General features: G+C 31.4%; 3 protein-coding genes across 3 annotated transcripts; 2 read left to right on the top strand and 1 right to left on the bottom strand.

The window, feature by feature from the left end:
• The first annotated feature begins 669 nt into the window (after positions 1-669).
• Positions 670-5,580, top strand: LOC129906548 (uncharacterized). The gene has a single exon (XM_055982352.1). The coding sequence runs from the start codon at positions 726-728 to the stop codon at positions 5,229-5,231; it is 4,506 nt and encodes a 1,501-aa protein (XP_055838327.1). The 5' UTR covers positions 670-725; the 3' UTR covers positions 5,232-5,580.
• A 2,657-nt stretch (positions 5,581-8,237) lies between these two features.
• LOC129906567 (uncharacterized) lies at positions 8,238-23,853 on the bottom strand. Its single transcript, XM_055982376.1, has 2 exons — positions 23,192-23,853; positions 8,238-9,358 (listed from the first exon to the last, which is right to left on the bottom strand). Exon 2 carries the CDS (start codon positions 9,342-9,344, stop codon positions 8,244-8,246), a length of 1,101 nt encoding a protein of 366 aa, XP_055838351.1. The 5' UTR covers positions 9,345-9,358; positions 23,192-23,853; the 3' UTR covers positions 8,238-8,243.
• On the top strand, positions 13,432-20,358 carry LOC129906564 (uncharacterized). Its single transcript, XM_055982373.1, has 2 exons — positions 13,432-14,598; positions 18,981-20,358. Exons 1-2 carry the CDS (start codon positions 14,596-14,598, stop codon positions 20,235-20,237), a joined length of 1,260 nt encoding a protein of 419 aa, XP_055838348.1. The 5' UTR covers positions 13,432-14,595; the 3' UTR covers positions 20,238-20,358.
• Positions 23,854-25,779: the final 1,926 nt, after the last annotated feature.

The raw sequence follows: 25,779 nt of genomic DNA, 5'->3' as shown, positions 1-25,779 counted from the left end.
TTTAGCCGAGATAAAATTCCCATACAAGTTATCGATAGTTTGTATGGGATCCATTTTAGCTCAGATAAAAATTTTCGATAATTTGTATGGGAGCTAAAATTTAGCGCGAGCAGCGTACCAGGCTTTAAGCCGAGGTAAAATTTCCATACAAGTTATCGATAAGATGCATCCCATACAAATTATCGATAAGGTGCATCTTATCAATAATTTGTATTTGATCTAAAATTTAGATCGGATCTGCTTACCAGTCTTCAAAAAGTAAATTTTCATACTCCAACGCCCTAAAAAAAAGATATAACTTCAAAATTACGTTTGAAAATGTTCACTTTTGCACTTTTCAAGCATTTATAAATTTTTGTTTACCCAATTTTATCGATGAAAACGTACCATTAATTATTTTTTCTCATGTCGGTAATACAGATTTTAGTACAAATTTTCACATTCAGTTGTCGCTCGTGAACTGCATCATTTTGACAGCCATCGCTGTCACCAAAAAAATTTTCTGTATAATTATTTTTACTCATCTTTTTTTTTTTATTATTGAGCTAAGAAAAAAAAAGTGTTATTCTTCTATTTGTTTAATAAATATTTCCAACAACAAATCAATAATAAGTGTAAATTATACAAAAAAAAAAAAAAGTATTTATAAAATCTGTATTAATGATTCCCATAATTTACCTCAAATATTTTATTTATACTCAAGGTAAATAACAATACAGCAAAAAATGGATATCTACATCCGAAAAGTACTTCGTGTATCAGTGGCACAAATATGCCAAACAATTGGATACAATTCCTTTCAATCCATTCCACTCGAACTGCTTGTTGATAGTTTACAAAAATTCCTCCAAGAATTCGCCAGAGATCTCCATCAACATGTTGAATTATTCAATCGTACCGAAGCCAATCTAGATGATGTTGCACTTTCTCTGCAATCCCTCAACATTAGCGTTGGCGATTTATTGGAATACATTAATCATGTCCAACCAGTTAGTTGTAATATCGAAATACCACAGCTACCAGCTACAAAATCCTCCAATCTGAATTTCCTTAAACCTGGCAGCAAAGAAGTTCTCACACGGCCAGTTCATATATACGAACATTTGCCGCCAATTCTGCGAGATAATGAAGACGAAGAAGACAAATCAAATATAGTATTGGCATCGCCTAATCCAGGACAAATAAATACAAGTCTTGGTTCCATATCCCATGAATCTGGGGAGGAAATAGACAAAAAACTGCCTGTAGATTTAAATGATACCAAGCCAACACCTGGCGAAACGAACAACTCTAATCAACTCCCTTTAGATATATCATCAAAGTCTACTTTTCCTAGCAGTGCAACTAGAGAAATTAGCAGTGTAATGATGACTTCGGGTGGCTTCATTTCGCCTGCAATCGAAGGCAAAACTCCAGAAAGTTTCATTCCCGACATTGTCGAGAAGTATTTTGGTCTGGATGCTCCACCTTCAACACCACCATTTCAGCCTACTCAATCTTTGGGTAACTCTGAAACTGGTGCCAATTCATTGAACACAAATTCCTCTCATTCACCTAAACCAAATCCAAATCATGATCAGGATTTCCCACCAAAATCTATAAAAACCAATCAAAATTCTGATAAAAAGAAAAAAATGAAGAAAAAGGCTTTAAGTAGTATGCCACCAAATACATTAGGAACATCACCCAATGCTATTACTGATAAAGCTCAACGTAAACGATTTAAAATGCTTCAAAAGTCCATGGCCAAAAATGGCTCTGGAAGTAGTATTTCTAGTATGAAGAGCAAAAATCATAATAGTCTGGGTCATGGTTCACAGGATAAGCATCTGAAGAAGCAATTTAAGCTTAAACAGAAGCAAATTCGTCAACAATCTATTCAGAAGCAAACTGAAGCTGCTTTAAGTGGAACTTCTCAAGTATTTCGTGGTAATTTGGATAAAAGTCTAATGCCACCACAAGAAATTGTTGATAAAATCAAACCTAAAAAAGAATTACCACCACCAGTTTCAATCCCAGAAGATCTACCGGCTGTCCCAGAGCCAGAAGTTGCTACTCCCACTTTTGGTACACAAGTTTTTCCCCATTCGAAGGGAATTTATCCACCACAGGCACCATCGTCGTTGGTGGGGTCGCAGGATCTGAAAGTTATTCCACCAATGCCAGCAATTGTTCATAACACTTCAGTAGCTCCACCTTCTTCATTATTGCATAGTGATGAGATTAAGCTAAACAACGAACCAGATCGAAGTAAATTGAATATATTTAAAAAGATATCATCATCGGGCAGGAAAGAACGGGGCGAAGGTCAAATTCAACAACATCCAGAAATTAAACCAGTTACTGGTCCATCTGGAGGAGGAAACACGACAATATTCGGTGATTCTCAGGTTATAAGTCTACCCTCGGGTACAACAATAACTCCAGCTCCACCATCAGGCTCGGGACGACATGTTTATGCTCCTCCTCCATCATCGTCACAACAATCGGGTGACTTTAATTCGGTCATTTCAGTTGATGATGGTAATGGAATTCCCGAGGGAAGTGCTGTTCTAATGCAGCGAGGTGATCTTATGATTCAGAAGCCTAAAAAACGTGGTCGAAAGCCTGGTAGTAAAAATCAACCAAAAATTCTCGGTTTGAATACGAAAAAGCCGAAAAAGATGAAGAAATCTTTCTTCGGACATCATTCGACTTCGAATCTTATGGAACCGTTGAATTTATCTCATAATTCAATTGACAATATAGCCAATATCCCATTGGGCATAGCAAGTACATTCCCCATTGATGGTGGAGTTAGTTTAAAAATGAAAAAAGAGCGAAAGAAGTCGAAAATGGGCAAGGAATCGGGTTTCATGCATAATCATAGCAAGTCATCATCATCGATGTCTAGTGGACGAAATATGGCTCCAACAAAAGAGGAATTCGGAACAATAAATCAAAAATTGATGATGATGAATACGGTTTTGCAGCCTGCTCCACCATTGCCAACTAGTAATAGTACGTCATTGCCTGGCAAATCGTCGAGTGGAGGTCGTTCGAGTTCGCCATCATTTTCGCCTGGTTCGATGCCGCACGATGTTGATTCGGCAATGCGAGCGAAAAAAGAACGAAAAAAGCAAAAACAAATGAAAGATCAAAATAAACAAGGTATGCAACAAGGAATTCATCAATATAACAGTCATCAGACAAATCAACCGAGTGCGGTGGGAAGAAGTCCATCGCCATACTCAACTCAGAATATGCCAAATGGCATTCCTGGTATGGACGGTATGCCGATGTTTCCTTTCTACCCATTTCCAGCTCGTCCTGGTCTGATTCCATCACACAATCTATTTTCTCAGCTGCCTAATATGCATAATAACGGTTTATTTATGCCTCCCCTAATGGGTTTTCCACCTTTGAATCACTCGATTCGGTCGTTTTTCAAAGATGATAAAACAAATGCTGCACCATTGCCAATGGCTCCTGAAGGGAGTTATAGCAAAGTTGCTCCTTTGGTGCCGGATACTATGAAATTAGAACTCTCACCGGGTGCAGGTTCGTCCAAATCAAAGACAATTTCACCTCGCGGCAGTGGTGGACAAGTTTTGCACAACACAAATGAACCTATGTCCTTGTTGTCACCGGGACATGTTGGTGTTATTCGCAAGAAGTCAGATGATCACACTTCACCAATGTCGATGAATGCTCTTAAAAATTCAGAAACTATTGAAGTTTCATCGGATGATTCGGTTCAGGACGAGATAAGAAATCAGCACTCGACGCAGTCGTTTGCAAATCGTCCTGCGGTGCCCTTAACCGGCATTCCATCGGGTCTATATCGACAGTCAAGAAATAATCAACCAACACCGACTAACAATACTGATGTGAATGTTTTGGGAGAGATTGATCGATCTATATCGGCGGAGCGTCGGACAAAAGAGCATAAGAAGGTTAAGAAAATTAACAAACAAGGAAAGAAACAATCTTCTCCAAGTGGAGGGGCGACAATAACTGAATTAAAAAATCCAGTTCGATTAGAATTGGGATCGGGAAGTGAAGCTATGGATATGAGCTCGGAATCTGGTAAGAAAAATGACGACTCGGCCAATTCATCTGGAAATGTAGCTATGGATTATGAATCGTCTCCGGAAAAGCGGAAAGATCATAAAAAAATGAAGAAATTGCTGAAAGAAACTAAAATTAAAAAGAAAAAAGACAAAAAGGATAAGAACAAAAATAAAGAAAAAAACATGGAAAAGATTGTGAAAAGCGAGAAATCGGAAAAAGAAAAACGCAAAGAAGAAAAGAAGGATAAAGAGAAATTGAAAAAATTGAAAAAGGACAAGAAGAAATGTAAAGAAGACAAAGAACGAGTCGATGGTGGCGAGGGAGCAGCACCAGGTGGAGTAGTGAAATTCACATCAGCTGGAGGGGATGGAGCTGGCTCGTCCACAGAAGCTTCGTCAGTTATTCCAAAAATTACATTAAAACTAGGTCAATCAGTACAATCGCCAACATCACTCAAAGCTGGATCGAAATCGTCTCTAATGAGTAGTGGAGGATTTAATATTTCCGAACGGGAGCAATCACCAGAATTGGCCAGAATATCACCATTAGTTACCCGGCCACCAAAACACAAGACAGGAATTGAAGACCTAGGAGGCAGTGTTGGTAATTTGGTTTCCGGGGCAGGCACTGGAGCATTTCATCACACTCCTTCTCTATCCGCTTCTTTAAATATCCTCAATGATTCGGTGATAGACATTGATAGCAATAGTGGTGGGCCTTCGACTTTTATGCTTCCTGCATCAGCGACGATTTTGGGTGGACTTGGATTGCCACAACCTAGTACCAAATCTCCTGGAAGTAACAATGCAGCGAGCTCAGCTTTCCACAATAGTTCGTCAAGTAATAGTCAACATACTTCTTCTTCAAGTAAACATTCGTTGCCTGTATCATTGATGTCGGAAGCTAATCGTCCAACTTCGTATGTTGATACATCGACCAAGGACGCTGAAGGCAACCGGGTGTGGATATGTCCGGCGTGTGGCAAAGTAGATGATGGGTCTCCAATGATCGGTTGTGATGGTTGCGATGCATGGTATCATTGGGTCTGTGTTGGTATATTGGTAGCTCCCGATGACAACGAGGATTGGTATTGTCGTGTCTGTATCGCTAAAAAACGCGGCGTTCATGGTGGTGATAAAAAACGCAAGCGAAACAAAAAGAAAAATGCAGATTTTTAGAAGTTTCCATTTTATTTATACTTACTTACATATATATTAATTTAAAAATTTTATTTTATAGAGTTAAGTAAAAAATTGGGCGTTTTAGTTTGTATCCATTAAAATTTTGTTTAAGTTAAATATGGCAAATTTTTTTCCCGTTTTTATTCAAATGACAATTTGTACATTTATACTTTCTATTAAGACGCAATGTTTAGGTATTTCTATAAAAAAATTAAACATAAACAAAATATAAATTTTTAGAATTAAAAAAAAAACGCAAAAATTATTCTTTTTAATCAATAGATTTAAGAAATAAGGAAACCATGAAATTGAACTTTTTACTATCATACAACGTTGTAATTTTTTATTTACACATTATTTGGTGTTTTTTTTTTTCATATTTTTCAGTTTAAATTTTTACAAATTTGTATTATGAAATATGTATATTTAGAATCAATTTATAGTAGGTTTATCCTTATTGCTCACAGCTCATGTAATTGATTGTATTGTTAAAAATATTAAAAATTAAAAATAGAAGTATTTCAATGCTATATACTTGTTTTTTTTTTGTTTGGTTTTTATTTGTCAAATATTTATAACATTGGTTATCGTTATTAGATGTCCGCTGGCACTCCTAGTTCAACAAATATTGGATAAGTTTTTCGCATGTGTGAATAATTGACTGTATATGTATTTTTAAATGTAAATGGAGTATCATAGTGTGGGGAGCCATTAGTCCAAATAAACCAAAAAGGTGTATTTTTTCGTATGTGAGTATGTTTATAAATACCTCTGATGACCTCCGAGCAATAGGTCGCGAGATATTTGCAAAAAACTGATTTTTGTGACCTTTTTTCGCAGATTGGTGTTAAAAATTACAAAAACTACTGGACTACTTTTAGGTGCACAAATTTTCATTGATATCTAAATCAAGAAAACGGATATTTTCCCTAAAAAGAACTAAGTTTAAGCGTTTTTTTCTTATACATTGCAATAAATCCCTATCCCACCCATTACTCTTTTTCTTTTAAATACAAAATTACCACTTTTCCCGACTGCGGTGTTTCCTAGCCAGGCGAGTAGCTCTATTAAATTGTTAAATGTTTATAATAGTTGTGTTTTATGGCAAAGCTACCCGCACACAGAGATAAATAGACCACATAAAATAGAACAAAAACAATATGATTTCTCTATGGTTTTCACCCAAGAAGGAAACCTAATTAAAACAATCGAGTTTTCCTTATTGTTATAAAATCTGCACTTATAAGGTTTTGCAAAAAAAAAAAACACGACCAGGCGGCAGGCCGAACTGAAGACTTTAAATCATTAGTCGCACACCTTACCACCTGAACCAACCTGCTATACAAATTTTATTGATCGCGACTTTTATTCTAGTTCCAAGTTGAAGAAAAAAATGAAATGAACTCAAATTTTAAGAAGATTTTCTCTATAAAAATAATAAGAAATCTCCTTAAAAGAAACTTCTTAATCGTTGATTTTAATGAGATTTCCTTATAAATCATATAGACAATAAAACAATGAGGCATATGCATAAAAAAAAGTAATTACTAGTAGTAAAAGGTTCATAGTAAATACTAGTACTACTAGTAGAAGCTGAAACTAATAGTATTTACTACATTCGGTATGCATAAACCTTAGTTTCTACTAGCTAGTACAAACTAGCAGTAAATACTGGATTCATCCCAGTAAATACTACTAATTCATCTGAAAGTAATAGTATATACTAGATACCTATATAAATGCTGTTGCTTTTTTTTGTTCTGTATTTTTAACGTTCTAAAATTTTCTTCTTTTGTAACCAATTTGTTGATAATAACAATTGGAGTCTAAGGCGGTTAAGGAGTTTTATACGCATAGGACAAATGGCGAAAAAAGCATTTTAATTTTAGTACACATAATTTCCTTCATGTTGCTCCTCCCCTTCTCTCAGATTGAGAACCTTGAGATTTTTTTTTGTAAAAAGGATAAATAAATTTATCAGATTCAATTAATTGCAAATAAAATATCTTACCCATAAAATATTCGCTTAGCCACTCAACGTTATCTTTCTCAAAACGGTAGAGCATTTTAAAATTATTATTCGCCGGCGTTCTTCGCTATTTATAAATTTTTTCAGATCTTAAATTGAAAAAAGCTGCCATTTTTATATTCGAAATAAATCCTCTGCAAACCGATTGCTTTGAAAGTAAAGTCGCGACTGATGATGTCGGCATTTAACATAAGAAAGTTTTTACTAGTAAATGTTCAAGTTGGTATTTAGAAACTTGAAAAATTAGCAGTAAATACTAGAAAGTAAAAGTTCGTACTAGTTTTTTATGCATACCAAAACCAGTATTTACTATAAAAATTCATCCAAAACTAGTAAATACTATTCTTCTAGTAAATACTACCTTTCCAGCATTTACTATGTTTTTTATGCATATGGAAAGTAGTAAATACTATTAAAATTTACTAGTAAAAGCATATGCTACCTTTTATGCATACGGCTCAATAGGGCAATCTGTTAGTTTTAAGGTGGTCATATTTTCTTCTTTGCAGTAGGATTTCCCTTATATCAACCCCTAGGGCAATTTTGGGCATGCCTTAAAAAACGCTGACTTTAATTTCTAACTAAACTATTCAAGAACAATACGTTACTTAAAATAAAACTTAACTGTTTTTTAAAGTTCATTTTCTAATTTAAGAGTCGACAGCATATTTTTGATGTAGAATTTGAATTAAAATGTAAGATCGAAGATTAAGCATGTCCAATTTTGCCCCTTGTTGCTGTCAAAAAAAAAAAAAATTTTCACTATAAAATTGCACTGGAGTATCAAAAACTATTCGTTTTAATTCTTTTTTTGGCTTTGTCCAAAGATACCCCTGTTCTAAACTGCCCCCCTATCCTTTAATTTTTTTTTTGATAAAATTAATCTGATTAAAACTCATCCGAAAGACCTAGACTCAGGTAATCCGAAATCTGTCAGCAACGCTGACTTTGCTATTCAGTAAAAAAAAAAACTATTTAATTTATTTAAAATTTTTAATTATTTCTTCAATATTTTTTATCATTTCAACGGCTATTCGGTACCTGTTTTCACATGTTCCATCCATGCAATATACACATTCAAAAAGCATTTGTTCAAGTTGGGAAAATTCGTCCGGTATCGGATATAGGAACCCTTTTGTGCGATCCTGTAATAAATTTTCACGAAGTAACTGGCATACGGAAAATATATTCACATCACTTTGGCCACTGGAGCAAATTTCCGATGGTGAAAACGCAAAACAATCATAACACTCTAAAAACTTATGCTTATGAATTGACTTTGAATTTTGCTGACCATCTACAATAAATATTGTATCCAAGTCTACGAATGAGATCTTATTTTCCAGGAGATTGTAAACGACGTTATCTTTATTAAGATCAGTTATGTATATTCGAAACCCATTGAATCCTTCGGAAAACTTCAATGCTCCTACAAGCAACTGCCTTGCTATTTGAAGCTTGATTATGAAGTCACTTGAATACAGATCAGTCAGAGGAACTCCATCTACAGATTGAAATATTGTAAAACCACAAGTGGCGTACGTTTCAGGCACAGGAAATCCTAATGAATGCATGTAAGGCAATATTATTGGTTGAATATTAACATTCATATGCATCCAAATCTTAAGTTCAGTATGGTTTTTTGTAAAAACATCAAGGAACCTTTTCACTGTTGATTCGGGACAGTATTGCATGCCCTCCAATCGAGTTTCATTAAAGAATCGTTGTGAAAGTTTTTTCACTAATTCCATTTCGTTCTTATGTTCTTTATAATGACTAAAATCGAAATTTTTTGCTAAATACTTTGCAAAAACTTTTTTACTAGCGTTGTTTTTATCATTTAAAACTCGGTTTTGTCGCACCCCAAAGAGTATGTTGAGGTTATTTGTAAGATTTTCATCAAATTCGTACTCCAGTTGGACTCGTTTACAAAAACTTGATTGGTTTGCGAAACACTTGGGACAACTTTCTATATCGTTGAGAATATGAGACTCAAACTTGATGAACTCTTGGTTGTCTTTATCAATTAGGTAACGAAGAATGAAAATTAGAAGCAACAAAACTTTTTGATTTGAATACATACTGGCGTTGAGATCTGAAAAATAAAAAATTTGTGAAAAAAGAATAATTATAATATTCATGTGATTCAGGAGTAATGTGCCAAAAAGCTAGAGCGTGTAGGTTGGGTCGATACAAGATAAAAATTTTATTGGAGAGGGGTTTTGGTTTTTTCTTAATTTCTCGAAAATGACAAGATATTTTTGGATCCAGTTTTCAGTTTTTGTTTAAAAACAAATAAGAGCATCGAATTTTAAAAATTAAATTAGTACTTAATTTCAAAAAATTTTGAAAAAATTTGATTGAAATTTTTTTTCGAATTTTTTTTTCAAAACTTTGATTTAAAAAAATTATTTTTCAAAAACTATGCAATAAAATGGCTTAATTTAAACAAATTTTTAAAAGACTAGGTTTTTGACTTTACACAAAGGTATAGCACGATATTGTAGGTATAACCAGAATAAGTCAATTTTTTAAATTGCCCCTCCCCGCTAAACGAGGGAGAATAGCCCCCCCCCCTCCTATACGATTTTTATCTTGTCGATCCTACCTACACGCTCTAGCTTTTTGGTACATTAATCCTGAATCACCCTGTATATAAAAGTGAAGGTGGAAAAAACAACAGCTATGAACGAGTTTTAGCGCCATCGTAGTTTTACAGGATTATGTATTCGTTAGCCAAAATATCCCTTAAGAGGGGGTGTCCCGTCACATAAACGGCTCAACGCGTTGCAACGTTTATAAATTGGTGGATAACTCGCATTTGTAAAGAAAATCGAATGAAATAAATTTTATTATTCAGTTAATAAACAAGGCTTAAAATATTTGATCTTCTAAATAAAAAAATATTAAGTTTTTAAGGTATCAAACAAAGAAAAATATTCAAAAAAGAGTTTTTATATTTACTTTTTCAGAAATCATAATTTAAATATTTTTTTTTACAAAGTAAAATTTTGTTCTTCATTTTACTTCTTTTTCCCTTAAATTCTCAAAAACAAAGATTTTTTTTTTGAAAAAAATCAAGGTCGTAATATTTGAGTTGAGCTTCTTAAAACTGTTTATTTTGATGAATTATATTGATGTATGCAGAAGTAACACCTGTCCAAACATTGCAAGGTCAAGAAAAATAGCATAATAGCTTTACTCCTAAGATTGATTCAATCTCAATCCAAAATAGTATTAAGAAAAATAAAATTTTTAGTCGGAGTAAGAAACAAAACACAAAATAAATAGGTGGTACTAAAACAACGACCAAAATTGTCGCTTTTTATGCTCTCTAAATTACAATTGCTCAAATTTAGAAATTGTAAGATCAAATATACTAAGCCTTGTTTATTAACTAAATAATAACATTTATTTCATTCGATTATCTTTACAAATGCGAAAGTGATCCACCAATTTATAAACGTTGCAACGCGTTCAGCCGTTTATGTGACGGGACCACCGCTCTTAAGGCTGAGGAATTATTTTTAGATATTTGATTCTGGATTGATGAAAGGATTTTGTCTTTAAATTTATATTAATTAACACTGACGACAGAAAAGATTAAGATTTTTTTTCAATTGTTGCCCCCAATTTGGATATGTTGGCACCTAGGTCAAAGTTTTAGTTTATATTATTTGAAAGTTGTCCACATGCACTGTGGCGTATACGTGCTCTATTTTGTATTTATTTATTGTTTTTTTTTTCAATGTGCATGAATAGGAGATATGGTCATATGACAGATTATTTTAAAGTATTTTATAATGCGAAATGGAAAAAATATATTGTAATCTTTTTTAAGAAAAGATGAATAAAAGCAAAACCTGCGTTGCAGTATATACTTTAACGAAGAACAAAAAGCGTTAATACAAATAATATCCAAGGTGAAAACGTGCTTTTTTCGACAATTAAAAGTTCGATTTTATAAATAAAGTTTTATTTTGTAGTAGGCACCTACCTAATGCAATTATGTTGTGCATGATTTGAGGCTATTTTTTAATGTTGACTGTTGAGATATAGAAAAACAAATCTTTTAATGCATTTTTTTTTCAGGTTGGCAAACACGCTTGAATCATGCTCAATCAATCATTGCTCCGAAGTTAAATTTAAGCCATAAAATCTAACTTTTCATTCTTCTCTAAAGAACACCCTTTTAATTTGGATAGTTACCAAAATTTTAACACATTAAAAAAAAGGTATGCTATCCTAAGGAAATGTTTTTATTTGAAACATAAGAGCGAAATTTCAAAAAAAAAAATCATCTATTTTCAACTTAGAGCATATAATATATGGAGTGCTTGTGCTGTTAGTTCCGTGAGCTTTTAAAGAGGGCTCTAGTTTCTTTAAGTTTTTCGATGAGTGCATGCCTCCATTTTATTTTCATTTGATGGCTGTCACCAACAAGCGTGTTTATTTACAGCTGCGGAGCCGAACTCGCACTGAAAAACGAAGGCAGCGACCCCTATTCATGCATATGGCGTTACAATGTATTAGGTATAGGAACAAGCACTCCATATATTATATCCTCTAAGATTTTCAAGTTTTCTTTAATCCAAAAATGGGTGTTTCCAAAATTAAAAATTTTATACCTATTATATTTAAACACTTCCATATAAATATTTGTGAAGAAATCGATTAGGTCACTTACGTGAAAGAGAATGCAAGAAAACGGTTTTATTACAAGTAGGGCAGAGGGGGGCATTTATAAAAATAAATAAATATTTATAACTCGAAAAAACCAAAATTTTAATCTGCAGTCGCTACTTTTACTTAAATGAATTCCAATGAAAAAAACTCGCTACTTTTTTCCGAAAAATCGATCCTCTTTAAATCTAATTTTTGAGACGGATTTACACAGATTCACACACACTACAATTTTGACAAATGCAAAACGTAAAACCAAATAGATTTTTGTAAAGAAACAAAGAATCATAGCCAATTTTTGTTTAATTGTGAAATTTAAATTCTTTTTAGGGAACAAAATAAACAAATTTTACGTTGTTTTGTTCTTACAATGAAGTTTTGAATATTCTTTTGTTTGTCATCGGTCACTTGGACACACACAAATTCACAAAAAGAAATCGCTACCTTTTCAAATTCCCTAAACAGCCAAAAAATAATTTTTTCTTAATATTTTTAATAACGGATTTTTTAATTTTTTTTTAATTTGTATTAAAACTACATATTTAAATATATACATAAGTTAATATTACCCGTGTTTTATTTTCCTCATGATCCAGATCAGATCATTGTTTTTATTAGCTTTACAACAAAAGCAGGATTTTGTTTTGTTATTGTTTCGCAAATAAATTAATGATCTAATCCGGATCACGAGGAAAATAAAACACAGCTATTAATGATTCGAGTATTTTTAAGCAACTTACATATTTAAATTTTGAACAGAAATGCGCATCTACCGGCAATATAGTCGAACCTAATGGTTTTTTTACAAAAACTCCTCATATTTTTAAAATTAAAGGAATATAAAAAAATTATACTAATATGAAATTAAAAGTAAAAAGTTTAAATATTTAAGTTAACTGATTTTATTTCCAAACCGTTCACTTTCATTTTTTGTCTATTAATGGTCGCCTTTCGTAGAATTAATTAATTTTTTGATAAACAATTTTTTGCTATCTAAATTATCTAATTAATTTATTAGCTTGTAACTTTTTTAATATTTCGAATATTAAAAAGGGTTCTTACTTCATTTTTATATCAAAATTGTAAGTAATCTGTAAGATTTATATCCGTAGATGAATAAATAAATAAATACTTCTTAACATAAAAGACGCAAAATTTAATTGTCTAAGTTTTTTGTATTATCAACTTTTAACTAGGATTAAGAGAAGTCGAGATATTTAATAAAAAACTAAAATCCAAATGGCGGCCAAAAGGTGAATTTCACGAATGCGAAAAATTAGGGTTTTGATATTCAGCCAAATCTCTATTGAATGAGCAAACGAAAATTGTTTCAACTCTGCTGCGTCACGAAGATAGGAATAATAAATTGAACATCATAAATACACTGTACTAATTTATAATGTAAATACAATTCGATTTGTCCACCTTACATTTTACATATCGACGGTTAAAGTTCATTACCTCGTAGGTCGAAAAATTCGAAAAAAATATTATTAATGCAAACAATTCAGAAAATTCAGAGCTATCTTTTGGTATATTCAGTTAAACAATGTTGTTTTGGACATTTTTCAGGATGACGAAATTCAAAAGCTCGTATTGATAGATCCCATACAAAAACAAGAAACACAACATATTGTTTTTTGATTTCTGAAAAACTTGTAAAAACGACTTACGACGGTCGATATGTACATACATACGGAGAAAAAAATTTAAACTCTCCGTAATGGTGTTCGACAACAAAGAAAACTGGGAGACTTTTGAACTCAGTATTATAAGGTCAAAACTCATAAACCTCCAAACCAAAAGAGTTTTTTTTTCTTCCATGAGGGCCCGAACATAATGGGCCCTCTGTACTCTTAATTTCTCAGTGGCCCTGGAAACCTAAATCATTATAACCAAGGTTTTCAATCTATTAGCTTCATCGATGCTGGGCAACTCGAATGCTCATTACTCTTTACATACTCTTTCTTAGAACTTTGGTAACCTGCAAACAATGAATTCGCAGTCGCAGAGCACACACTATCGCTTGTTTCTACTGAGTGATGATGCCAATTGCCAGGCAACATCCAGTCATGGAACAAATTCAATTGGTTCTAAAGACTGAAATCAGTCGGTGTTGCTTCGTCGCTTGGACAAGAACTGGTATAGAACTGCTTGTGACTGAATAAAAACTTCTTCTCATAGATAACTTTATGAAACAAAGTATTAAATCAAATTCATAAACATATCGAGTTAATGTTTTGCTACACTCAAATAGCTAAATACGCAATGAAACTTTAAAAACTCTTTGTATATTTACCCCACTCTGCACATCAAAACTAAAGAAACGCTCGACTCAATGAATCGTCTAAAGACGCGAGATTTATCGACTAGATAAACTTACTATCTATCAGTCTTTAAGATTTAAAAAAAAAACGAAGTTTTTTGTGATGATTTATAGTCTCCAACCTGTTTAACAATACAAATTAAAAAGCGCGCTGTGATATAGAATCTAAAAATACAACTAATTACCTATTCAATGAAATAAAGTAAGACTCATATTGAATTATAATAAATAAAAAAAACGAGTGAGCAGCCTACAAACAAACATCAGCATCATTGAATCAACTGAACGAATTAAATATAATCGTAAGGAGCAGCTAGAAATACATGGTAATGATTTTGTAACAAAACAATAACAAATAATAATATCGGCACTAAGGTTATTTGTATAAAATGTTTTTTTTTTCTAGTGTTTGCATTTTTTGTTTTCATATTTTTAAGTATCTACAGTGGTGATAAAAAGTGTAAGGTTAAGAATAAGCTTTTTGTAATATTCTATTTGAGGATTTATAAGCTATGTAAATGAACTTACGTAAAATTATTTACAAATGCATACTTAATATTAAAGTAACTAAAGCTAAAAAAGTACTTTGATTTGTTTCAAGAAAAAATCTTAGTTTTTGAGGGAAAAAAAAGAAAATGAAAAACTAAAATTTTACTATGTATTAAAAAAAATAGTTAAGTTATTATTTCTGAAAAAAAGTAAAAATAAAAATCAAGGTATCAATATTTGAGTTGCGCTTCTTATTTCTTTTGATGAATTATATTGATATATGCAGAAGTTACACCTGTTCAAGCATTGCAAGGTCAAGAAAAATAGCATTAGTTCCGATTAATTTTTTTCTATAAAAAACAATTTTTTTGATTCAATCTCTTTCCAAAATAGAATTAAAAAAAAAATAAATTTTTATTCTGGCTAAGAAACACAAAAACAAATAGGTCGTACTAAAATAACGACCTTAATGATGGGTTCTTACACCCTCTTAGTTACAATTGCTCAAATTTAGAAATTATAATATTTTAAGCCTTGTTTTATTAATTGAATAATAAAATTTATTTCATTCAATTATCTTTACAAATGTGAAAACTAACTTTGAGTCGTTTGTGTGGTGGTCCCACCTCCCCTTAAAGCAGTAGCATAGAAGGTCGCCTTAGAGCTTAGAAAAACAAAAACGTATTTCAAATAGGTTATTCTGAGGGAGTAAGATTTTGTTTGCAGATTTTTTTTTGTATTTTAAAAATTTCCCTCCATTGAAAAAAATTGCAACTATAGAAAGGCCAAATATTTCCAAAAAATCTTATCATTAAAATTTGTTACAAAATTTAATACACAAATTGAATATCTATACCAAAAGCGTTTAAAATAGTTACGTTTTTGTGCCACTATGACGACGTAAATTTCTCACAAATTGACAACAAACATAAAAAATAACATGCTCTTGAGTTCAAACTGCAAAAAACTTTTAAGATATTTTATATAGAAATAAAATTCGTTTTTCAAAAGAAGAAAACAGCATCTTAAATCAAATTAAGCTTCAAACAAGAGTATGCAATTTAATTTCATTTATTATTTTTAGAAAAAATCATTTCAAAACAAAACAAAAAAAATCCAAATTTTTTTAAAAGACCAAAAATTATTTTTTTTTTCAAAATCTTCCTTTTGATTTATGTATATTTAAATAATTGAAATCAAAATACTTAAACTTAACTTTTCAGGAGAGCGTTTTTAAACTTTAAAATGGTGGTTTGCTTATTTTTTTTTTAGCCTAATCACAGAGATTTGTATGTTTTTTGAAAAAAAATTACTCTCATTATGTTCTATCACTCAAGAAAAAGGAGTAAAAATTTAGAATACTCCTTAATAGAGTGAAAGAAAACGGCATAAGATAAAAAATAAAAAAATTTTTTTTGGCCAAACGAAGACAAAAATTGTAAAAATCAGTTTTTTGACAGATCGTCACGTGAGTTCTTATTTGTCCTGTAAACCCAAAACTTAACTTTTCAGGAGAGCGTTTTTAATTTTTAAAGTGGTGGTTTGCTTATTTTTTTTAACCTAATCACAGAGATTTGTATGTTTTTTAAAAGATTAGATATTTTCCCAACTATACATAAAGCAATCTGCACATCCTTCCAATTTAGGTAATTTTATTGGAAAGCTGACTGGAAAGTTAGGCAAGAAATTTTTACCTAAAAAATTAGGAAAGTTTTTTTTGTCAACATGACAGCTGATTGTTTTTAATTACAGAATTTCGGTAGCAGAATTGAATTTAATTTATGTGAAAAACGAGTAAAAAGTGCATTATCGGTTATAATTAATATTATTTATTTATTAAAGTGAAGTGAAATTTGGTGTCTGCCCCATGCAATCTTTAAAATTCTCAAGTAAATTTCCAAATTTGACAGTAATGACTTATCCAAACTAATTTAGTCAATTTAATTAAATTTCCGTTCAGAAAATGTCGTTACCTAAATATCTAGTCCCTAATATTTCCTGAACGTGCCCATTTTTACAGATCGCATGGGGCAGACACCAAATTTCACTTTTGATTTAAAAAATAAATAATATTAATTATAACCGATAAAGCACTTTTTAATCGTTTTTCAAACAAATAGATTTATGTCGTTTTCGATTGGCTCTCCGGAAGCGTCCGGAATCATTCAGAAGACTTCTGAAACCGTTTTATTGGCATGAAAATGACAGCCAGAACGCTTCTCAGAAGAGAAATTCTCTTCTCGATTTCAAATCAGAATCAAATCAAGAAGCACTAATACATGAATACTCACATGTCAAAGATACACTCAATCATTGTTTATTATTATTTTTCATTAATTTTTTTTTTCGTTTTCTGAAATTAATCTGTTTATTTATTTTCAAACAAATAAATTAAGCTTTTAAAATATTTTGCAAAACGAATTCCCGATTAATTTGTTGAATATTAGGTACTATTTTCTTCACATATTAATTATTTTTCAAGTCTTATGCCATTTTTGACATTTTAAATTTCACAGAAAAACAAACACAAACACAAAAAAATAGAATTGAGTGGAAGCAATTCAAACTGTTTTATTGGATTTCAGAATGAGTGAATCCTTGAGTGATTCCAATCGAAAACGACATTAATTTTGCTAACGTAATTAATTAATTAAAAATAATCAGCTGTCATGTTGACAAAAAAAACTTTCCTAAATGTTTAGGTAAAATTTTCTTGCCTAACTTTCCAATCAGCTTTCCAATAAAATTACCTAAATTGGAAGGATTTTTTTTGACAGTTTACCAATCAGAGAGCGAGAAACTACCTAAATATTAAGGCCCTAACGTTTCTGAACCTGCCCATTCTTTATTTGAGTTTAAAAAAATAAATGAAAATATTATACAAGGGTTTTAGTTTAGAGACAACTCAATCAATATGTCCTGAATATAACTTCATTTCCTTTTGTTCAATTCACATTTGTAATTTCAAAAAAAATGTATATTTCTTTTAAGAACTGAACAAAATTTGCTGTGTAGATACATGGTTCACGCAGAAACGGGACGATATGGATGATGTCCTTAATTTTTTCATTAGAGATGGTTACCTTAGCATTAAGCAACGATACTTTTGGCAATGCAATGACTTCAAAATTTGACTATTTCGCCTCTTCCTAGGAGGAGCTATTATGACGACGTTATTCATTTTGTGTGAAAAATATGACTTCATTGGATATAGGACATTTAAAGCCAGTATTTGTCCTACTGCATACAAAAACGTATATAGGACAAATAAGCATAAAATTCATCGAAAAAATTTGGTCTATAGGACCAAATTATTTTTTTTTTTATCTCGAAAACTAAAAGAAATAGGACGAATCTGATTGCAGCAATCGAAAGCGCGTGGTCGAAAATAACAGATGGCATCTATAACTCATTTTCGGCATAAATGGTCTATAGGACAAATAAGAACTCACGTGACGAGATCTCAATCAAAAAATAAACTGATTTTTGTACCAAACGAAAGCCCAATTAATTTACCAATCGAAAACATCATAAGTTTTGGGTCAGTTTTAGTTTCGTTCATTTGAATAATTTTTTCTTTTTAAATATTATGAAGCTTATAACTGATGAAATAATGACACATTTAAATTCTTTATCAAAAATCTGTTCTGCTGAAAAGTTAGGGCTGTATGCTTACTTCTGTGATTGATTGACTGAAAGTTCAGTGAGGAGAGAGGGGGTTCCAGATCTTCTGAACGGAAATTTAGTAAAAAGAGTTCAAGATATTTTTTTTAGCTAACTTTCTCATTCTCATTTCATCGACACTAAGCCAATCAGAGACCCTAAACTTTCCCAACTTTGTTCCTAACGTTGTTCAACCTGTCCATAGCGATAGCTAATCTACGTCGAATTGATTGTAAACATTTTTGGGAAAACCCGAATGTTCTGCATGTTTGAAGTTTGAACTGCTAATAAATAAAAATATTATTAGATCAGGGTACTCATCACTAGTCAAATTATTTGACGACTACTGGCTGATAGTTTGTAAAAAATACAGCAATATCGGGTAACCCCTTACATTCACATGCATGCATTGAATAGTTAAGCATATTAATAAATCTAAGTTATCTATATGTATGTGGATTCAAATTAATTATAACTATGAATATCTAACAATAAAAGAATTGGGTAAATTCAGCAATTAATCGACTATCTTTATTCATTTCTCTTTTTTATTTAGATGTCAATAGAACTTTATCAACGGATCAACACCTTCAACACTCCTGCGATGGCTTCGCTTAGTTCTCGATATGAAAAACTTCTCTTATCAGAGAATCACTCTGATTGTGTATTTTTAGTCGGTACTTCTATTTTCCGATGTCATAAACTAGTTCTATCAGCTGCCAGTCCAGTATTCGATGCAATGTTCTTTGGTTCTATGCGTGAAAAGGATGCCATTGAAATTTGTGACATGAACCCGAAAATTTTTCAAAAACTCATCTTCTATGTCTACACAGCTCGTTTAGACCTTGATAGCGACTCTATTGAGGATGTTTTAGAGTTGTATTATGGAGCAGAGAAATATCTTTTGAATGACCTCATTGTTGGATGTTTGAATGCAGTCAAACAAAAGCTACGGTTTGATAACATTTTGCCTGCACTGGAATTAAGTTTTTGCATAAATTTAAAACCTCTCATACAGATCTGCACACACTTCCTCACTCATTGCTGTCTTAATGATGTTCAGTTTATGACATATCTAAAGAACAACTATTTCCATATAACAAAAGACTGTGTCAAGGCAATTATATCCCACAATAAGGATTTAAAATCGTTGATATGGTTCGTCTTTGAATGGTGCCATCACGAATGCGAGTATCTTGGGTTGAAGCAAAATGATTGTGAGTTGATTACTGAGGATCTTCAACTGGATTTGTCTAAGTTGAAAACTGGTTACGAAGAAATCTGTGTTCGAATCAAAAAACTGTCTAACACAGTCGAGAGAAGTTACTACAAGGCGTGTCGTCCTTTTAAAATCGATTCGGAGGATTTCGAATGGAATATGACATTGAGATCTGACAGATTTATATCCCTATTAGGACTGATAATAAAAAGTCGTTTGAAGCCACTTTCAAGAGGAGTGGCTGACGATGCCACTGTAAGTTCAAACGAATACAGAGAAAATCTACAGATTGAGATACGAGCAAAAATGGCAGTGAACAATGAAACCGGCAACGAACGAGTGATTCTGCAGCATATTGTGGACAAAGAACACACCAGATATAATTGCGATCTAAACATTGTTTGGGATGACGCTGTTGTTCTTTCACCTGATGCAGAATATAGAGTTAGGCTCACTTGGCAAACAAATGCTTTTGGAGCTGAATACCCTTGTAGCCTTCAATCAGATGAAGTTGATGGTATACAGTTTAAAGACATCACTCATCACTTCGGCAGTATAGTCAAAGGCCTGAAATTCTTAAACTTAGTTGTTTAGTATAAAGTATTTTGATGCAAAATTACAAGATCCACTTTTCATTTTATTTTACATATTTATGCTTAGTTTATATTCTAATTTAAGTTAATTTTTGTCTGAAAAGTAAGGTCAATAAACTTGTGCCGGCTTTTTTTTTTTAATTTTTGTTTTATTTAATCATATTCTTATCTTCGACTTCGAAAAAAAACTTGATTTTTTAAGACGGAGCTTTGACCGTTGATGAATTAATATATTGAATATTATTATTTTGCTTTATAAAAAAGGTATTTATGGGTCACATACTAAGGGAAACTTGTTGATTAAATATAACAGGTTTTTAGGTCCATGCAGATTATATGCAAGTTTCTTTTATTAATAGAAATCTGAGACTATGAGTATTTAAGTTAATGATTCGAATTTAGATTTTGGGGTCTTGATTTGCATTATACTTTGAAATTTCAAGTGAAATTTTTCCGGAGCACAGAAGAGTGAAATCGATTCATGATGATCAATTAAATTAGATTCAAAATGTATACAATTTTGTCTTAGTCAAAAATATTTGTTTAATAGATACATAACTTCATATAGGCACCCATTCAGAAAAACAAAGAGAAATGATATATATCTGAAATTGAACCTCATCACTATTGTGTACTAGTACACAATTTCATAGGTATGGCCACAACAACCAGAAACGCGAGAGAATAAAGATACATATTCCGCATTCAATATACGAACGCACCTGATGTACCTATTTGTATAAACGAGAGGTCTTATTAATTTTTTTTTTAATTTTTCATATATTGAAATGATATACTATTGAAAAGATTAATTTGGGTAACATATTGCATTTTTATTGGTTTTAAAATCATACAAACATTTTCCTAAGCGTTTTATTTTGAAATCAAACAGTTGCGAAACCAAAAAGCACGGGTGCTTAAAGTAATTACCCTAAAATATAGAGGAGAAGAAAAATTTTCAAAAATTTTCGTTTGTCCACCTTTCAAAAATGTTTTTTTTTGCAAATTCTGAAAAATGAAAAATCGTCTAAAACGCTCAGATTTTGAGATGGACGTTTGCAACCAACCGCAAGTTTGCCCATCTCCATTTCTATATACATACCAAATTTTATCGTTTTTCAACCCTACGATTAGGAGATATTCAAAAAACCAATTTTCAAAATTCCCAAAAAAAGTTACGCATACACCACAGTGTTCCTATTGAAAATTTCAAATTCCCTAAAATTCCTAAACATATTTTTTTTTTTTAATTCAAACAACAACCGTTTGTCCACCTCGAGAAATGGATACAAACCAAAAATCATCGTTTGTCCACCCTACTTTTAAGAGATATTCAAAAAACAAATTTTGTACTGAAAAATTCAAAGTCCCATAAGATCCCCCAAAAAAAAAAGTTTTCCAAAAATTCTAGCACTAAAGGACGTATGCAATAAAAATGAGCTTAAGTTCTTATCTCACTTTTCAGTACATTTTCTTGAGATCTATCTCATTTTCTTTAGATAGATCTCTAAAAAATGTATACTGGAAAGTGAGATAGAGCTTAAGCCCATTCTTTTTGCATAAGAGCCTAAATCTTATTAAAAAAACCTAGCACTTTCATCACTAGATTAACCTAAATGTTTAACTATATGTTTTTATATTTATTTTTATTTCTTAATTTAATTAATATTTTTTTGTATTTTAATTGTTTATTTTTAAATTCAGGGTGATTCTGAAGAAATGTGCCATAAAGATAGAACGTGTAGGTTGGGTCGAGGCCAGAAAAAAATCGTATGGGAAAGGGGGTCTATTCCCCTTCGTTTAACCGAGAGCGGCGATTTTCTAAAAACTTGACTTAATTTGGAAAAAAAAATCATTAAAAATCAAAATCACGTTATACATTTTTGTAAAGCCAATAACCAGGTTCTTTAATTTTGTTTGTTTTTCAAAGTAAAGTTTAAAAAAAAATTTGCAAGCAAAAATTTCGAATCTATTTTTTTCAAAAATTTAACTAATATGGTACAAATTTAGATTTCAAAATTCGATGCTATTATTATTCTTTAATCGAATGCGTTTTTTACGTGGCTGGACTAAACTAGTAAACTAATTTAATTTGTTTTTTTAATAACTTCTTAACATAGGGTGGACAAACGATGATTTTAAGTTTGAATCCATTTCTCGAGGTGGACTGCCGTTTGAATTTAAAAAAAAAAGTAATTTTTGGTTAGGTATTTTGAAATTTTCACTGTGGTAAACTTCGTTGGTAACGATTTTTCAGTTCAAAATTTGTTTTTTAAATATCTTCTAAATGTAGGGTGGACAAACGATGATTTTTGGTATATATCCATTTCTCGAAATAAACAAACGATGGCCGTTTGAATTTTTGAAAAAAAAAAAATAATTTTTGGGTATTTTAGAAAAAATCATATTTTGTACCTATGAGAGTTGCTATAGTAAAAATCTTTTTGAAAATCACCTAAACAGAAGGATTTTTTGTATACGTAAAGAACCCGAGGTGGACAAACGACAGCAGTTTGGATTTAAGGGGAATTTCAATTTTGCAGCGAAAAATTTGTTTTTTGAATATCTCGTTGAAAAACGAAAAAATTTGGTATGTACATATATAGAACTCGAGGTGGACAAACGATTGCAGTTGGTTTTATACTTCTATCTCAAAAATTTGAACGTTTAGACGATTTTTCATTTTTCAGACTTCCTATAAAAAAAAAGAATCTGCTATAAAATTTTTTTGAAGGGTGGACAAACGAAAATTTTGGGTGGACAAACGAATTAGACAAGTTTGGTTCAAAAATTTGGAGTTCGCAGTTTTAATAAGAAAAAATTTTAAAAAAGTGAGCTATCAGCTGAGAACTCTCTGAACTGAACTCTCTATTGACACTCTGAGTACGATGATAAAAAGTAGACGAACAGAACTGATTCTAAATAAATTTGAAGCTAATTTTTGTAGTGGCCTACCTGTTTTGTTTTCGTTTTTTTTGAAAACTTTACTTCTTTCGCTTCTATCCAATGTGATCACTCAAGTCAATTTTTGCTCAAAATAATTTTGAATTCTAAACAAAATATTTCATAAGGAGGCACCAGAAACATAAACAATTCTAATTAAATAAAGAAATTTGTCGATGATGTTCACATTGATTTAGGCGCGATTTGATTTAAACGTGAATAGTTTTTTCGATCGGACATTCAGAACTGTTATTTGATATGACTCATTTTGAAATCCACCGGTCGCTTTCAAATTAAAATACAAATCTCAGTCGATGGCGAAATATAATAATTTTTTTATTTCATTAATAATTTTTCTAAACAACAAAAGCTCTGTTCACTGACGCTGTGCTGGACTGTTCTAGGCAGAAAAGTACAGCTTTTTGCTGTTCATTGAGGTTTTTTCTGTGCTGCACTGTTCTAGTTTGCTGTTCATTGACAAATCTAGAACAGTTTAGAACAGGATTTTCTGTTCTTGCTTTTGAGTCAGATCAGGTTAGAACAGATTCGTGAGAAGTGTCAAAATCAAAGCTGTCATTTGTTGTTTTTTTTTTATTTAATTGTACGAATATTTCTCGGGTGCTCGTGGTTTTTATAACTAATAAATAATTTATAATTATATTTTTCACAATAAAATTACAAAAAAAAATAGAAAAAATAAACGAGAAACGATAAACAAAAAATTCATATAATTAACAATTTGTTTTTTTTTTTTATTTTGACAAGTGACGTTTAAATGACTGTTCTAACTTGTTCTGACGTTTCTCACGAAACTGTGCTGTCCTGTCCTGTTCTGATCTAGAAAAATCCTCGTTGAACATACTTAAAGTTTCGGGCTGCTAGAAAAAACAGGTTTGTTCGTTTAATTTTTGGGACAAAAACTGTCGGATATTAAAGAACTGCAATTAGACCAGTTCAGATATTTGATGTCGAATTCCTTTTAATTTTTAAGATCTTAAAAATCAAATTTAACTGTTCTTCCGATTGTGGCGTGTGTGTGTCATTTAATATTAATTTTTACAGTAATGTCAAGCTAAAAAGTAAAACTATAACGGGCACTTTTAGCAAAGAAGTGAAAAAATGACAATTTTTCCGGTAACAGAATGGACTATGAGTTGGAAAATAAACAAATATGAGCGAAAAATATATGAATATAAAAAAATGTAATTCTATTTTAATCCACATCGATTAAAAGCCTGGGGTCGAATTACAGCACACGATTACGATCTGATTTGACTATTTATGTCTCTATTTAATTATTAGAAAATGATAGTTAAGCCTTAACTACATTGGCTCAAAAAGTGAAAAAGTACAAAAGTGAAAATTTTCAAAAGCATTTTTGTATAGTTTTTCGTTCTGAAAAATTAAAACAAATGATGCAGAAAGCTTATTTTTTGGTCTAATAAACAATTTTTTATACTCTTTTTCACAAAACAATTTCGCTAGGCAGAAAAAAAAATATTTTGACTTTTGTACTTTTTCAAAAAGTGGTGTATGAAGTTTAAGCCTTTACACATAGCAACCATTCGTTAACGAACGTCTGCCGTAGCCAGGGCTGCCAGAAATCATGATTTTGCGTGATTTTCATGTTTTTTTTTACTAAAATCATGTTTTAAGGTTTTTCTTGCCAAATCATGTTTTTTTTTTAATCCAAGAGAAAAATCTTTATAATCTTTTTGTAAACCAACAATCTTTTTCACTAGATGAACTGTTATTTTTAATGGGGGTTAAAGGCTTAACTACATACACCACTTTTTGAAAAAGTACAAAAGTGAAAATATTTTTTTTCTGGCTAGCGCAATTGTTTTGTGAAAAAGAGTATACAAATTGTTTTTTAGACCAAAAAATAAGCTTTCTGCATCATTTGTTTTAATTTTCCAGCCCGAAAAACTACACAAAAATGCATTTGAAAATTTTCACTTTTGTACTTTTTCACTTTTTCACTTTTTGAGCGAATGTAGTTATACCTTAAAGGCTTAACTACATACACCACTTTTTGAAAAAGTACAAAAGTGAAAAGATTTTTTTTCTGACTAGCGCAATTGTTTTGTGATAAAGAGTATACAAATTGTTATTTAGACCAAAAAATAAGCTTTCTGCATCATTTGTTTTAATTTTCCATCCCGAAAAACTGTACAAAAATGCATTTGAAAATTTTCACTTTTGCACTTTTTGAGCCAATGTAGTTAAGCCTTAAAGGCTTAACTACATACACCACTTTTTGAAAAAGTACAAAAGTGAAAATATTTTTTTTCTGGCTAGCGCAATTGTTTTGTGAAAAAGAGTATACAAATTGTTTTTTAGACCAAAAAATAAGCTTTCTGCATCATTAGTTTTAATTTTCCAGCCCGAAAAACTACACAAAAATGCATTTGAAAATTTTCACTTTTGTACTTTTTCACTTTTTGAGCCAATGTAGTTATACCTTAAGGCTTAACTACATACACCACTTTTTGAAAAAGTACAAAAGTGAAAAGATTTTTTTTCTGGCTAGCGCAATTGTTTTGTGAAAAAGAGTATACAAATTGTTTATTAGACCAAAAAATAAGCTTTTTGCATTA

The sequence above is a fragment of the Episyrphus balteatus genome, chromosome 1, assembly GCF_945859705.1.
Source record: "Episyrphus balteatus chromosome 1, idEpiBalt1.1, whole genome shotgun sequence".
Taxonomy (NCBI): Eukaryota; Metazoa; Arthropoda; class Insecta; order Diptera; family Syrphidae; genus Episyrphus; species Episyrphus balteatus.
The sequence above is the reverse complement of the archived record's forward strand: the minus strand, read 5'-3'. Positions and strand labels throughout refer to the sequence as shown.

What these genes read in the sequence shown, in the direction of transcription:
- LOC129906548 (XM_055982352.1), top strand. Translation starts at nt 726, where the DNA reads ATGGATATCTACATCCGAAAAGTACTTCGTGTATCAGTGGCACAAATA.
- LOC129906567 (XM_055982376.1), bottom strand. Translation starts at nt 9,344, where the DNA reads ATGTATTCAAATCAAAAAGTTTTGTTGCTTCTAATTTTCATTCTTCGT.